General features: G+C 38.4%; 2 protein-coding genes across 2 annotated transcripts; both read left to right on the top strand.

Annotated features, from left to right (window-relative positions):
- The first annotated feature begins 8 nt into the window (after positions 1 to 8).
- On the top strand, positions 9 to 5,307 carry MONOS_4114 (Dynamin-related protein 1A (Dnm1A)). Its single transcript, XM_067874161.1, has one exon. The coding sequence runs from the start codon at positions 56 to 58 to the stop codon at positions 4,733 to 4,735; it is 4,680 nt and encodes a 1,559-aa protein (XP_067734688.1). The 5' UTR covers positions 9 to 55; the 3' UTR covers positions 4,736 to 5,307.
- Positions 5,308 to 6,322: 1,015 nt separating this feature from the next.
- On the top strand, positions 6,323 to 15,007 carry MONOS_4115 (uncharacterized protein; the record flags this gene model as incomplete). The annotated part of the gene is made up of 1 exon (XM_067874162.1): positions 6,323 to 15,007. One exon carries the CDS (start codon positions 6,323 to 6,325, stop codon positions 14,858 to 14,860), a length of 8,538 nt encoding a protein of 2,845 aa, XP_067734687.1. The 3' UTR covers positions 14,861 to 15,007.
- Between the last annotated feature and the right edge of the window lie 310 nt (positions 15,008 to 15,317).

Raw genomic sequence — 15,317 nt, 5'->3', positions numbered from 1 at the left:
CCATTTTTATATTTTTTCAGAGAAAATATTTATTGGGGAATAAATCTTTATACAAATGGATTCTTTGGTCCAAGCTCTGAGCAAACTTATGGAAGTTTTCAATAGAGTTAGGGCTCCACCAGTTGAACTCCCTAAGATTGTTGTTGTTGGATCTCAAAGTAGCGGGAAAAGTAGCGTAATTGAGGCTCTTGTACAAAGAGATTTTCTTCCAAGGGGAACAGGAATTGTCACAAGAAGGCCTCTTATTTTAACTCTTGTTCATGATGATAATCTTTCCGAAAATTCAGAATGGGGAGAATTCAGCCATTTGAAAGGGAAACATTTTACCGATTTTTCTTTGATTAGGAAAGAAATTCAGGATGACACGAATAGAATTGCTGGGAGTAATAAGGGGATATCACATACTCCAATTTATTTAACAATCCATTCATGCAGTGTTCCAAATTTAATTTTAGTGGATCTTCCTGGAATGACAAAAGTTGCATTAAAAGGACAACCACAAGATATCGGCCAACAAATTGAAAACATGATAACAGAGCAAATAAAACCGAAAAACACAATAATTTTGGCTATTTCACCTGGAAACTCTGATATCGCAAATAGTGATGCTCTGAAAATTGCAAAAATTTATGATCCACAAGGTTATAGAACTATAGGAGTTGTGACAAAACTTGACCTCGTTGACATTGGAACAGATATGTCAGATGTTTTGGAAAATCGTCTGCTTCCTCTTCGGCTTGGTTATGTTGGGCTCAGCCTTCGCTCTCAACATGACATAGATACTGGAAAGACGGTGAAAGATTCAATTGCAGACGAAGCCATGTTTTTTTCTACTCATCCAGTTTATGGGCGTTATTGTAAGCAATGCGGCTCTCAATTTCTCGGAGAAACACTCAGTAAATTACTTATGAAATGCATTTGTGATCAGATTCCTGTTGTGAAGAAAAAGATTAATTATAACTTAAGCCGAGCAGAGGAACTTCTTGAAGTCGGAAAATTTGGTGACAACATGGAATGGCTGAACAAAGAATGCGTTTTGGAGGAAGAAGAAGAGAAAGAAGCTGAAGAAGCCAAGAAAAGCGGAGCAGACTCTGAGCAAAACGATCACATCATTCAAAGCAGGCGCATGGAGCGAGAAAGTCTGAGGATGGGGTTCAAAGGGCAGCAAGGTGCGTTTGTGCTGAGTGTGATATCTGAGTTCAGTGCAGACTACACCGCAGAACTGGAAGGGACGGTGCGAGCAGGGGAAGACGAGGAAGAGGAGGAATACGATTATTATGGCAGCGATGAAGCATTTGAAAATGAGAGTCTTGATCCAAATGCTGGCAGCAAGGTGTTTATGTTGGGCGAGTCTACTGCATCGTTGAGTGATATGTTAGACAGCACGGGGAATGCTGGCGAAGGGAAGAAAAAAAGAAGGCGGAGGAAAAGAAGAGCACTCGAAACATCACTCACTGCATCACAGCTGATGAATGAGATACAAAGAGAGAAGGAACAAGAGAAAGAAAAGGAGAAGGAGAAAGAGAAATTAAAAAGTGAAGGCTGGAAGACACAGTCGTTGCCACACGAGGCGCCGATTTCGCTGCTTCGTGGAGGAGCAAGGCTGAACTATCTCTTCAATGAGCATCTTGTCCATTCTGTGTCTTCCATTTCGTTGGAGCCAAGAGCAGATGAAACAGTTCAAGTCTATGGATCATATTCATCACATCCACCATATTCATCATCTTCTTCAACCTCTTCTTCTTCATCTTCATTGTCTTCCCTTATGATCACCATGCAGAACGCGGAGGGCATCACCCCAACGATCTTTATGCCCGAACTTGTCTTCCGCAACCTCTGCTCCCGCGTCATTTCGCGTTTCCGCCCAGTTTTTGTGGAGTTGTGCGTGAAGTCGGGGGAAGTCTGCCAGAAAGTGGCAAAGAGAATTCTGTCAAGCCAGAGGATGAGGCAGAAGCTGGCGATGTTTCCGCAGCTGCGGCAGAAGCTGACTGAAGAAATCTTGTTGTTTTTAAAAGAGGCAGAGGAAGAGGCAACAAGAGTGGTAAATGGGATGATTGATGTAGAGATGGATGCGGTGAACACAGACAACCCACTGTTCAATGCAGATGTGTGTTTGCAGCCGTTTCTGAGGAAGATTGAAGAGAGCAGGCAGGAGGAGCATATGAAGGGGATATTGGGAAATCAGAATGAGAAGGAGCAGCTGAACATGAAGCAACAAAATATACAAATGCAACAAAGGCAGACTCGATCACAACTACAGCCACAACCACAGCCTCAACAGCCTCAGCAACCACATGAAGCAGAGAAAAGAGGGAGGACGCTGAACAGAGGCGACGAGAAAGACAACAAGCCGAAGGAGACGTTTGAGTCATTATTTGGCGATTCAGAAGAGAAAGACACGAAAAAAGCAAACAAGAAATCAAAAGCGAAGAAGGATGAAAAGGAAAACACACTGACAGACAAGAAAAAGAGCAATGAAGCTTCAAATCGTTCAGTTATTCAAGAGACGGCCCCGCCTCCTGCTGCGTTTGCTGCAGCCACTTCTTCACTAAGGACTGTTGCAGATAACAGCATAATTCCACATAATCATCCTTCAACACACAATTTACCTGCTGCTTCTTCTTCTTCCTCTTCTTCTTCTTCCTCTTTTCCTTCCTCCTCTTCCTCCTCCTCTTCTTCTTCAATTCCTTCATCTTCATCTCAATTTCAACCATCAAACACTTCACCGCTCTCCTCATCAACTTCTCTTCTTTCAGCCTCCCCTTCATCTTACTCCTCTTCCCTCCATCTCCAAACCCTTCGATCAATCCTCCTTCTGACGGAAGAAGAAAAAGCCATCGCCATTTCTCTTCTTGTCTCCCACTATTCCTCCATCATCCGTCGTGAAATCGCCATATTCCTTCCCAAATGCATCAAATACGTGCTTGTTGACCGCACCAAGCAGCAGATGCAGCAGCGGCTGGTGGAGGCGATGTATCGTGTGGAGCAATTTGACACGCTTCTCCGGATGTCCCGTGCGAGCAGAGTGAGAAGGAGGGCAGCAGCAGCCACGGCGCAGGCGCTGAGAGAGGCAAAGAGCATTCTGGATGGAGTGGTGCTGGACAACTCGTTTGCCAATCCGCTTCAGGTGTTTCCCGTGGGAACGGAGTCGAGGGCGTTTGAGGAGGCAGCGATGTTTATCAATGGGAAGATAGAGGAGGAGGAAGAGGAGGAGAAGGAGAAGGAAGGAGGAGGAGAGGGAGAAGGGAAGAATGGAAGAGGAAAGGGAGGGAGAGGAGGAAATGGAAGGGGAAGTTCTTCAAGTTTTGGAGGAGCGAATAGAACAGAAAGGAATGCATTTGGAGGTTCAACACAACATCCACCATCATCTTCTGCTTCTTCATCTCATTCATATTCCAACGATGAGCCGTCGATGTTTGCAAACTCTTCATTTTATAAGTCTTCGACTCTTCTCAGCTCGCAGACGAAGATTCTGAAGGATAACGATGCATTTGGCATTCCACAGGGAAATTCTTCGAGTTCTCTTTCGTCTTTTTCAGAGAACAGACAAGAAATGGATAACAAAGATAAAGATGAAGATAAATATAATGGATTTGATTCTCAGCAGCCTTCTTCTTCTTCCCCTTCTTCCCCTTCTTCCTCTTCCTCATCTTCTTTGTCTCCATCTCCTTCCTCTTTTTCCATGCCACACATCGATCTTCCTTTCCAAACACCTCCTCCACATCAGCCTTTGGATGTTGACACAGCTAATCCTTCATCATCATCATCATCATCATCTTCCTCTTCCTCTTCTCCTTCTCCCTCTCAACAGCGAACTTACATTCTCCCCACTCATCTTTCCATTCCTCGCAACAAACCTCCTCCAAACAGACCTCCTCCTTCCATTCCACCTTCTTCTTCTTCTTCTTCCTCTCCTTCTCCTTCTTCCTCCTCTTCCTCTTCCTCTTCCTCCTCTTCTTCTGTTTATCCGTATCGCCAGCAGTCTCGTTCTCTTTCTCCTTCGTCAAGACTCTCTTCTTCGGGTCATCACTTCATCATTGTCGAAGAAAGCGATATTCATCCATTTTCTGATGAAAGACGAAATACTTCGTCTTCATCATCATCTTCTTCTTCCTCTTCTTTTCCATCCATTTCAAATGATCCATCTTCTTCTTCTTCTCCTTCTTCTAAGCAGCGCACTCACAATCAAATACCTGCTGAGTCAAACGATAAAGAGATTGAAGATATCATAACAGACATCAACTCATTTTTCACCTCTATTCCCCCCAAAACATCATCATCATCTTCTTCCTCTTCTTTTCCTTCTTCTTCCTCTTCTTCTCCTTCTTCTTCCTTTCCTTCCTCCTCTTCTTCTTCATTCCCCTCTTCTTCTCCTTATCATATGAATCCATCTTCACACTCACAAGCCACAAATTCGTATCAACAGTTCCAGTTTTATCCAGAAACAACACCTTTTGACCCGCTCAATGCAAAATCTACTCAATACACAGATTATTCTACATCTCCTTCTCCTTCTTCATCTTCTTCTCATTCTTCTGATTATTCAAGACATTCTTCTTCTTCTTCTTCTTCTTCTTCTTCTTCTTCTGATTATCCACCCCGTTCTCCTCCCTCTCGTTCCACTCATATTGCCATCCTTCCTCCTCCCAGTGTCAAAAACAGATCTAACACACCTCCTCCTTCAAAGCCGAAAAACGGATTTTTGAGTCTTTTCACCCGAAGACATAAAAATTAAGGCTTTTGACAGTTGACTATTCATATTATTATTTCTTATCATTAAACAAATTGAAAATACAATATTTATTTTTTTATATTGAATTTCGTTAGAATTTCTTTTCTTTTCTTTGTTTTTAAAAATTTTTTTCTATAGGTTAAAGTTCATAGCAAATAATTGAATTATAATTTATATTTATTGTGTTGCTTTTTCTTCTTTTGTTTGTTGCTTATTTTCTCATTTTATTTTAGAGGTCCATTTCTTGAGGAACGTTTTCTTTATTCTGATCAATTGTTAAATCAGATTCATTTCAAACCTGAAATAACTTCTTTTCTTCTTCTTCTTCTTTTCTATTTTGTTTTTTTCTTCTTTCATTTTTTCAAATCCTCAAATATATTTATTGTTTTGAGGTTTCATTTTATGTTGAATTTCTTCCATTTGAGGATTTTTAGGAAGGATTAATCAATTTTTAATTGTGAATTCAAATAATTAGATTCCAGATGAATTTTATTATTTAAATTAACTGCACTCACTTTTTTGAGACAGATAACACAATTATGATTCATACCAATAAAAAATGATTCCACCAAAAACAATATTGGGTATGTGTTCGCAAACTTTTTCTTTCTTGGCTTATCTAACACATTTAGTAAGGTTTTATATTTGTTATTGCTATTGTGCAAATATGTGAATTCTTTAATATCAATATCTTTTGGAACTTTGTTTCTAGAATCCCAAATTTTCCAATTTCGCTTTTTTGAGCGATAAAAGGATTCAAACGAGAGAACTCACATTAAAAATAAGAAGGTTGAAAAACACATATTTATTGTAGAGTGGTGTTAATCGATTCATTTATTTACATTTATATTTATCAATTATACAATAATATTTTCGTATTTGTCTTTTCGGTGTATTGGTAAATTTTTATTCGGAAAATTAGTGATATCAAAAAACATAAAACAAACTATGCAAACATCCAGTTGCGGTTTTCCTTTGTTTGCTTCAAACAATGAAATTGATATCAATTCTTCAACTCAGTCATTATCAAATGAATCTTCTTCAAATATCGAGAGAAATTGGATTGTCTCCAAACATAGCTCCGAAGAAGATTTGATTCATGATATCATCACTGCGGAAAAAGCAAGCTTAACGAAGTTTAGCAGGAGAAAAATGAAATCTGAGAATGATAGAAAAAGGCTCATTAAAGAAGAAGATAGCATCCAGAAAATTTCAGAAAATGAAAACCCGAACACAAATAGTGTTAATAGTTCAATTTCTTATGAACGTGATTTTAAAAAGAATGGACAAAGATCTTCAAGCTTTAACCTTCTATCTCGGGAATCTTCATTTGAATCTTTTTGTGTGAATGATCCAACCGTTTTCGGAGATGCCACTTCAAATTCAAGTGAAGATTGCATACACACGCATATACCTAATTGCGTGAATTCAGTCACCCCCGATGCAATTAGCTTGAATAACCAATTGTCTGTTTCAAGAAAACATTTGCCGGCTATTGAACAAGCTTCAACACAACCAAGAAACCCTTTATCAACGAACACGAATAACCCTTTACAGCATCCTTTACTGAACGACAATCACTTCTCAACCATGGGTTCGGAAGAACAAGTAAGATCTTCGATTACTGTTCCTCCAAGTATTATTGTGAATCCTTTAAATTTAGCTTTTTCAACTGCAAGCGAACTTCCCGCTCTTCACACAGAATTCAAAGACACAAATTCTTCAGTCGTTATTGGGAAGCCTGTGAGCGTTGCTCTTCCTTCGACACAAACAGAAAAGAGGAATCTGACTGCTTTCAATGAACTTTCGTGGACTTCAGCTTCTTCTTCGTTGTTCTATTTTAATGACGATACTGTAATTGGATATGAAAATGAATGCAAACCAAATACAAGCTCAGTCGCAAAAACTTTATCAGAGACTTTTGATAACTCTTCTTCCAATTTCAATTACATTAACGCATCGTCTTCTTCTGCATCATCATCTGTTTCCGAAAAGAAAAGAACATCTTCAATGCCTCATCCTCTTTTAAACAGAACAATCTTCACCAATTTTGATTCCTCAAAGGCTGAAAAACCTGCGATTGTGATTCCCTCTCCTTTGAAATGGAATCCACTCACACTGGCTTATTCTTCTGTTGATGCTCTTCCTGTGCCAAATGTGATAGAAAATGACGTTAAATCATCTGTATTTGTTGGCAATCCAATAGAAATTAAAATTCAGCCTACAAAATTATACCAAAGAAGTGAGGCGGCTTTCAACAATTTAGGCTTTTCATCTTCTGCTTCATCGTTGTTCTTCTTGAATGATGAAGAAACAACAGGAAACATTAAGCCGAATAGTTATTCAGAAAGCTATCTGAAGGAAAAACAGACAAATATTACAAATGCTACCATTGAACCAATTTCAGACATAGTTTCTTCTTCATCATCTGCATCATCTTCAATGAAATCGCCATCTTCTGATGCTTCTGCTCCTCCTTCTTCTGTTCCAATATCAACAATAGCACAATCACGACCTCATCCGCTTTTGAACCGAACATTTTTCACCAATCTGGAAACAGCTAAAGGCGAAAAGCCATCAATTGTTATTCCTTCTCCATTCAAAACAAGTCCATTGACATTATCAAATGCTGATGTTGATAATATCCCCATTCCTTCTGTTTCAGACAATGAACTGAAGTCTTCAGTGAGCATTGGATCTCCTTTGCTAATAAAATTAGATACACTTCGATTACCCGAGAGAAATGAAGCTGCTTTTAACAATGTGAATTTTTCATCTTCTGCTTCTTCACTTTTTTATTTGAATGATGAAACAACAATCGGAAACATGAAACAAGATGAAAAATCGGAAAGCGTCGCAAGTGAGTCACATGCTTCTGAGATAGAAAAAAGCACTGTTAGTAATTCGCATTTGCCTGGAATTTCTCCATTTTCAGCTTCAGATTCCTCTTCTGATTCTTCTTCTACTTCTGCTTCTGCTTCCTCTTTGTCTTTCTCACCATCATCATCCTCAAATTCATTGAGAAAACCAGAACGAAGTGCATCGTGCTTCAATGACTTGGGCTATTTGTCATCGTCATCATCTCTGTTCTTTTTGAATGATGATGTTGTGATTGGAACTGTTGAACCAAAAATGACTTCAGAAAACTGCATTGAAGAATTGCAACCTTCTGATAACAAAAAAGATGCTAAATTGGATCAAGTTTTGCATAAAACATCTTCTTCTTCCACTTTCACTTCCTCTTCTTCTCTTCAATCATCTTCATTTGTTGTTACTTCTTCTTCATCTTCATCATCACCTACTATTGTTCCGTCATTACCACACCCACTCTTAAACAGAGTCTTTTTCACCAACATGGATGCCTCAAAGACAGAAAAGCCGTCAATTGTGATTCCACAGCCAATGAAATTGAATCCATTGACAATGGCATATGCAGTTGCTGATAACATTCCAGCTCCTGACATTTCACAAAATGATGCGAAATCATCGATTGTCATTGGAACTCCAATTGACATTGAATTAAGCTCATTTGGATCGAAAGAACGAAATGTGTCTTCATTTAATGAATTGAGCTATTCTTCTTCTTCATCGTCTTTGTTCTTTATGAATGACGATGTTGTGATTGGAAATGAGAGGCAGACTAAAAAGTCTGCCAAGACAGAAGAAGATGGTGATGCTATGCTTGCAGAATCAGTGAACGCGAAAGCTACACTCACTTCGTCGAAGCCTTCAGAAAAGAAAGAGGAAGAACAACCAGAACCCACTCAGCCTTTGGATCGAGCACTTTTCATTAATGATGATTTTCAGAAAGAAGAAAAATCTTTAATTGATATTGCAGAACCAGTTAATAAGAATGAATCCACATTAGCCAACTCATTTGATGATATTCTTCCTTTGCCTGATGTTAAAGAAAATTCTTTATCTTCTTCTTCTTCTTCTTCTTCTTCTTCTTCTTCTTCTTCTTCTTCTTCTTCTTCTGCTTCCTCCTCTTCTTCATTGTTGATTGCAATTCCTCAAAAAGAAGCCTTGAAAAGAGAATTCACAAGTTATAATGAGCAATATTGGACATCTTCAAATTCTTCATTTTTCTTTATGAACGACGAAACTTTCATTGGCATCGAAAAGCCAAAATCAGAAGACGAACAAAAAGAAATTGAAGTTATTTCAAAGCAGTCAGAAATTCTTCAACATTCATCTGATTCACTGTCTTCTGCGTTGAATTGCTCAGCATCAGCAATTGAACATTCTTCAAGTGCAGACAACAAAATAACATCAGGAAAAGAAATGACTGAAAACAAAGAAATGCACATTGTCGAATCAAATGATGCCTCTGCTTCACAAACATTGATGCTTTCTTCGATATACAACACCGCATTTCCTTCTCAATCAAAAATTCCACCTCCTCCTCATCCTCTTCTCAACAGGCAATTCTTCACCAATCCGAATAGCTCAGAAGGAGAAAAACCATCTGTTGTAATTCCAGCCCCAATGTTAATCAGTCCTTTTCTATTGGCTTATTCAAATGTTGGCGATCTTCCTGTTCCTTCTGTGACAGTCTGTAAAGCAATGGCTTCTGTTGTCATTGGACAGAGCTGCAGGTGTTTTGAGCAAAGTGAAGAACAGAAACCACGTATTCACTCAATTTTCAATGATTTGAATTACTCCTCTTCGTCTTCTTCGCTGTTCTTTTTGAATGACGATGTTGTGATTGGAACAGAGAAACAAAAAGATAAAGCAGAAGCAGAAGCAAAACAAGAAGATGAAAAAGGTGCTCTTTTGTTGAATGAGAAAGCAGCCGAATCTTTCTTGAACAAAACTGGCAAGAAATTTTTCAGTGAGGAATTTCTGAATGGTAACTTAGCAAATGGAAAAGAAGATTTTGACGTGAATTCAAAAGCAAATGAAAGTTCATCAAGCAGCAAAGAAGATTCATCTGAAAACAGTTCACTTTCTTCTTTGCCTATCTCCACTTCGGAAATCAGTAAAGTCAGCGAAGCATCATCGGCTCAAAAACAATCTTCACATTTACCTTCTCGTTCATCTTCTCACTTAGAGTCTCGACATAACTCATCTTCAACCACTTCATCATCGTATGTATCTGTATGTAATGATCCATATTCAATTAGTTCTTCTTCTCCTCCTTCTTCCATTTCACCTTCTTCTCCCTCTTCTTGTATTAAGCAATCTCCACCTCATCCTCTTTTAAATAGAGCTTTCTTCACAAATTTAGATTCAACAAAAGCAGAAAAACCTTCCATCACATTTCCTTCTTCTCTGAAGATCAATCCATTGAAACTTGCTTTTTCATCAGTGGAAAATCTTCCTGTTCCTGTTTTGAGCGAAAGAACGGCCGAATCATCAGTCATTGTTGGCACACCTCATTTTATTTCATTGAAATTCTCTGAAATTCCAAAGAGATTCATATCAGACTTCAATGAACTTACCTATTCATCATCCTCTTCTTCGCTTTTCTTTATGAACGATGAAGTTGTCATCGGAAACAAGAACGAGAAATCATTGTCTGAAATTGCGCCTATTGAAATGCCATCAAACAATACCGTTTCTGATGATGACTTAAATTCAATGGCCACATCCGAAGCTCCGTCGTTGGAACCATTAGCATCTTCATCTGCTTCCTCATCTGTTTCTTCATCTGCTGCTGCCTCTTCTCCTTCTTCTGCCTCTTCCTCTTCTGCTTTTTCTTCATCTTCCTCTTCATCATTCCCAGAAGAAATGAAACTTCCCTCACCCCCACATCCTCTTTTAAACAGAGCCTTTTTCACCAATCTTGATGCCTCTAAAAGTGAAAAATCTTCAATCATTATATCTCCTCCTATCAAATTGAATCCAATTACAATGGCTTATTCCACTGTTGACAGTATACCAACGCCAAATGTGACTGAAAACGAGGTGAAATCTTCAGTAACAATCGGAGAACCAATTTATATCGAAGTGAAAGCATTTGTTACAAAAGAAAGGAATTCTTCGAGCTTTAACGAACAAAGTTATTCATCTTCAGCGTCGTCTTTGTTTTTCATGAATGATGATGTTGTCATAGGAAACATTGAACCAACAAGAGCATGCGAAAGTTCCTCAAATGAACCCAAACTTTCAGGTAATGATTTAGGATCTACTTTTGTTTCTTCTGTAAATGATGTTTCTTCTTCAGCCTCAGCTTCCTCCTCAGCTTCTTCTACCTCAGCTTCTTCTTCTTCCTCTTCTTCATTGCCTTCATCAATGCCTTCATCTTCATCTTCTTTGTCAAACGCAACCGCTTCGCCATCATTGCCCCATCCGCTTTTGAACAGAACTTTCTTCACACACCTTGATTCTTCAAAGGCTGAAAAGTCATCGGTTTCTGTTCCACCAGCAATTAAGATGAATCCCATTACAGTTGCTTATTCAACTGTTGATAATCTGCCAGCACCTAATTCCATTGAAAATGAGGCTAAGTCATCAATTGTTGTTGGATCTCCAGTTTTAGTACAAATCGAAGCATTCAGGCAAACAGAAAGAAAAGTTTCAGTATTCAATGACTTAGGATATTCTTCATCGTCATCTTCGCTATTCTTCATGAATGATGATGTTGTGATTGGAAATGAGAGGCAGACTGAAGAGCCTGCCAAGAAAACAGATAATGTTACAATTTCTTCTGAATCGTTGAATGTTAAACTGAAACAAATTGTGACGGAACATTCAGAAAAGAAAGGGGAAAGACAATCAATACCTTCTCCCTCACCTTTGAACAGCACATTATTCACAAATGCTGATTCATCAAAAGGAGTAAAGGAATCTATTGTGATTGCTCCACCAATAAAATTAACTCAACAAAATGGGCTTATTCAACCAGTTGACAGCAAATCAGTTCCAATCATTGCAGAAAATGACCAAAAATCTTCAGTCACTATCGGAAATCCCGTATCTTTGGCTCCTCTTCTTCTCACTTCGCCTCTCGGAAAGCAATTCACTCTTCACATTCCACTCACTTCGTCGTATGTTTCTCTTTCACCTCAGAACTCAACTCGCCGATCGAAAAATCGTCTTCCTCCGCTCAAGTCACCTCACAAGACACTCACTTCATCTGCCTCATCGTCTTCATTTGTAAAGTCAGCCTCGATATTTGCGTCGGCACCTCCACAAATCACATCACCAGATCACACAAATACATCTCATGTTTCAGATACTTCAAATATCTTACGCACTTCACACTCTTCAGCCACTTCATCCGTTCCTTCTCTTCCTCTGTATAAAAAGACTGCTTCTTCGTCTGGTTCTTCTGCTTCCTCTTCCTCTTCTGCTTCTGATCAGTCACTTTTATCATTCCCATCGCCAAATGCTATTTTCAGTGCACACAAGTTGGATAACGAAGAACTTGAGCGTTTGGAGGCTGCAACAGACAGACTAACCGAGCGTCTTATTCGAAAGACAGAAAGGCAGCTGCTAAAGCAACTAGAAAAAGAAAGTGCAAGAAATAATAGGGAAGGAAATACAGAACAAGCAAACAACTTTGAAGATATTTCTGAAAGAAGAGTCGCAAAAAGAGATTCGAGCAGAAGAAAGATGCACGATAATGGAACAGAAGCTAGCAAACAATTACAAGATGAGAATGGAAAGTTTGAAAGTTATTTGACTTTATCCCCGAAAATTATAAAAGAACAACCAAAAAGTCAGCCAAAAGAACAGCCAAAAGATCAGAAAATAGACATGATAGCAGACAATATCACAGCTGAAAGCTCGAATCCCGATTCAGAAAATACTTCTGCGAAAAGGGTTGATTTAACTAGTGACTCACAGCCTACCAATTTGGAATGCAATTCTTCGACTTTGACACGTAACTCTTCTGTTTCGTTGACTCCTTTATCGAATGACTTTGCATCTCCTCAAAAGCGTCTTCCGCGTAAAACAAAAGGTAATAAGCCAGTTGGAAGAAGAACTCTTCTTACAACACAACCAAATGAAACAGAGGCATCTTCGTCTGTTCAGCATCATAATACCTCATCTTCAATTCCATTGCCTCTTTCTCATTCTGCTTCTGAAAATAGTTGTGATGAGTTCGATAAAAGATACAAAACAAAAGTTCAGAAAAATCCAATTGAACATCCTCAAAGTGACGAGCAATCACAATCCATTTTATCTCCTGGTACCACACCTCCACGGTCTTCATCTCCTCAACGTTGTGCTTCACCTGTCATTTCACATTCAAGACAAACGGAGGAAAGAATGAGCTCAAACAGAAATTCTGCGGCTCGTTCGTCAGAATTGCTTAAATCGCTGAGATTTGAATCAGAAGATGAAGCTGAACAAAGAAAAATCAATGCCGAGAAGAAATTCAAAAAGCCCAAAACAAAGTCTCCAATACGCACAAAGAACAGCGTTTTGAAAGCAAAGAAGGAGAAAGAAATGCAGCAGAAGAAAGAGAAAGAGCGAATTCTTCGTCTGGAAGCCGGATGGAGCACAAGAACAACAGCAACAGAGGCAAGTGCGCTTGACGCATACGATTCAACAAATGACAAGCATTGTCTTCTAAGCAGTGTGATGCAGGAGATTAAAGAAGAGAAGCTGAAAGAGAGAAGAGAGCGAAGACGAAAGATGAGAGAGACGCAGAAATCGTTGGAGCGTTTGGAGAAAGCAGATGGCATTGATGCTGAAGGAGCTGTTAAACGATGGACGATGCACCAAAGCAATAGAAGCGAAGAAAGAGAAGAGATGTTCAGTGAAACTCGATCGAGCGGAAAGAAAAGAAATGCTTTTGCTGAAGAAAGGAGAAAGGAGAATGAAGAATACTCAAGAAATGAATTTCGAACCTCGTCGGATGGCTTTGAAGAGTCTCACAATGAAACACTTGTACGAAATACTTCCTTGTCTTCGAGTCAAAATTTGAGCAGATCAGCAGGAAGAACAAGACAAGATGCTCCACCCAAAGAAGAAACACATACCACTCGTGATGAATTTCCACAAAATGAAAATGAAAGTTCAAATGAAAGAAGCAACGAATTAGATGATGTATATGACTTTGATCAATTGAGCACTTTTGTTCAGTCATACGACCACAATGGAGATAACGATGATGAGAAACTTGTCACACAAGTTATTGAGTGTCCAATCTCATCTGCCCCAAAAAGCATGTCAACTTCTTCATTTGCAACTTCTTCAGGAGAGCCTTTTTCATCTCCATTTTCTTCTGCTTCTTCTTCCACTGCTTCACTCACAGCTTCCAATGCTTCTATTTCAACAGCCTCTTCTCATTCTTCTTCAATTTCGCCTTCAAGAAATTATCTTCACAGGAGAAGTCGCAGGCAATCTCCAGTTAAACCCAGCAAGGTTTCTCAAGCTTTGCTGAAGCAGGTGAAAGTGACTTATTCCTCAGTTGGCCTGCCGAATACACATTCACGCTCACGATTACGAACACTAACTCACGAAAAAGGAGAGAAAATGGATCATCAAAAGGATGGAAAGTTTGCTAGCAAAGAAAGACAGAAAAAACTGTTGAAAGAATCACACAAAAGGGAGCAGGCTTCATTTCCTGAGTCAAGTTCGACTCGTCTTCCAAGTATCAGTCAGAAGACCGAATCATATGAGGAAGCCAGTTTCAATTATTATGACAGGAAAAAAGAAACTCCAAGTTACAACACCACACCAGAACTAGAAGAATATGAACTGAAAAGTTTGATGAAGCATATTCACTCAACAAGCCAAGAAACTTTGCACACAATTCACGAGACGGATGTAACACAGTCAAGCTCATCTTCTCGAAGATCTTCAGTGATTCTTCAATCGTTTGACAACACTTTTTCGATTGAGCGCCAAAACGACAATTTTGAATCTATTTCTGTTCCCTCTTCATCTGCCTTCTCAAATCCAGATTACCAAACTGAATCTCAGCTAACTTCTACTCTTCCTCCTTTCAGTGAGCAGCACAAAATTGCTGGAAAGCAAACTCTTAGAGCAAGCTCATCGAAAAGAACAAAGATTTCTCCTACTCCTTCTTCAACTGTCTTTTCAAAAAAAGGAACTCATTCAAGTTCCACAAAGCAGGCTTTGGGCAAAAAGGAGAGAGAAGCGTATTTTTCTGAAAGTACAGCTCCTCAACAAAATGCTCATTGTCTTCCTCCACTTCACGCAAGTTAAATATATATTCATTGATTATGTTTTTTGTATACAATTCCGTTCATACATTTTTCTTTGAATTTTTTCGTTTTGATGAATATATTTCTATGTGTTTGCTTTTTTGTTATTTGCGAAATTTTCAATTTTTGATGAATAATTTGATCCTTATAATTTTTTTGGAAAAATTTCTTTACAAATTTCTTTGAATTCATAACCATCTTATTTTGGAATTAAAACAATAAAAATTTCATTGCTTAATTCTAAAAGTTTTGATCTTTCAATATGAACAATTACAACAATGATTGTGAGCAATTTAATAAAAAAAAATATATAAAAAGTTGAAAGATAAGCTTCACATTTATGAATTAAAAAAAAAAAAAAAAAAAAAAAAAAAAAAAAAAAAAAAAAAAAAAAAAAAAACAAATTTCCTTTTTTCGTCAACAATTTTCACTAATAATCACCTGTTGAACACTTTGAA

This window comes from Monocercomonoides exilis (assembly GCF_001643675.1).
Source record: "Monocercomonoides exilis strain PA203 chromosome Unknown scaffold4-2303458, whole genome shotgun sequence".
Classification (NCBI taxonomy): Eukaryota; Preaxostyla; order Oxymonadida; family Polymastigidae; genus Monocercomonoides; species Monocercomonoides exilis.
This window is presented reverse-complemented; position numbering and strand designations above follow the sequence as displayed.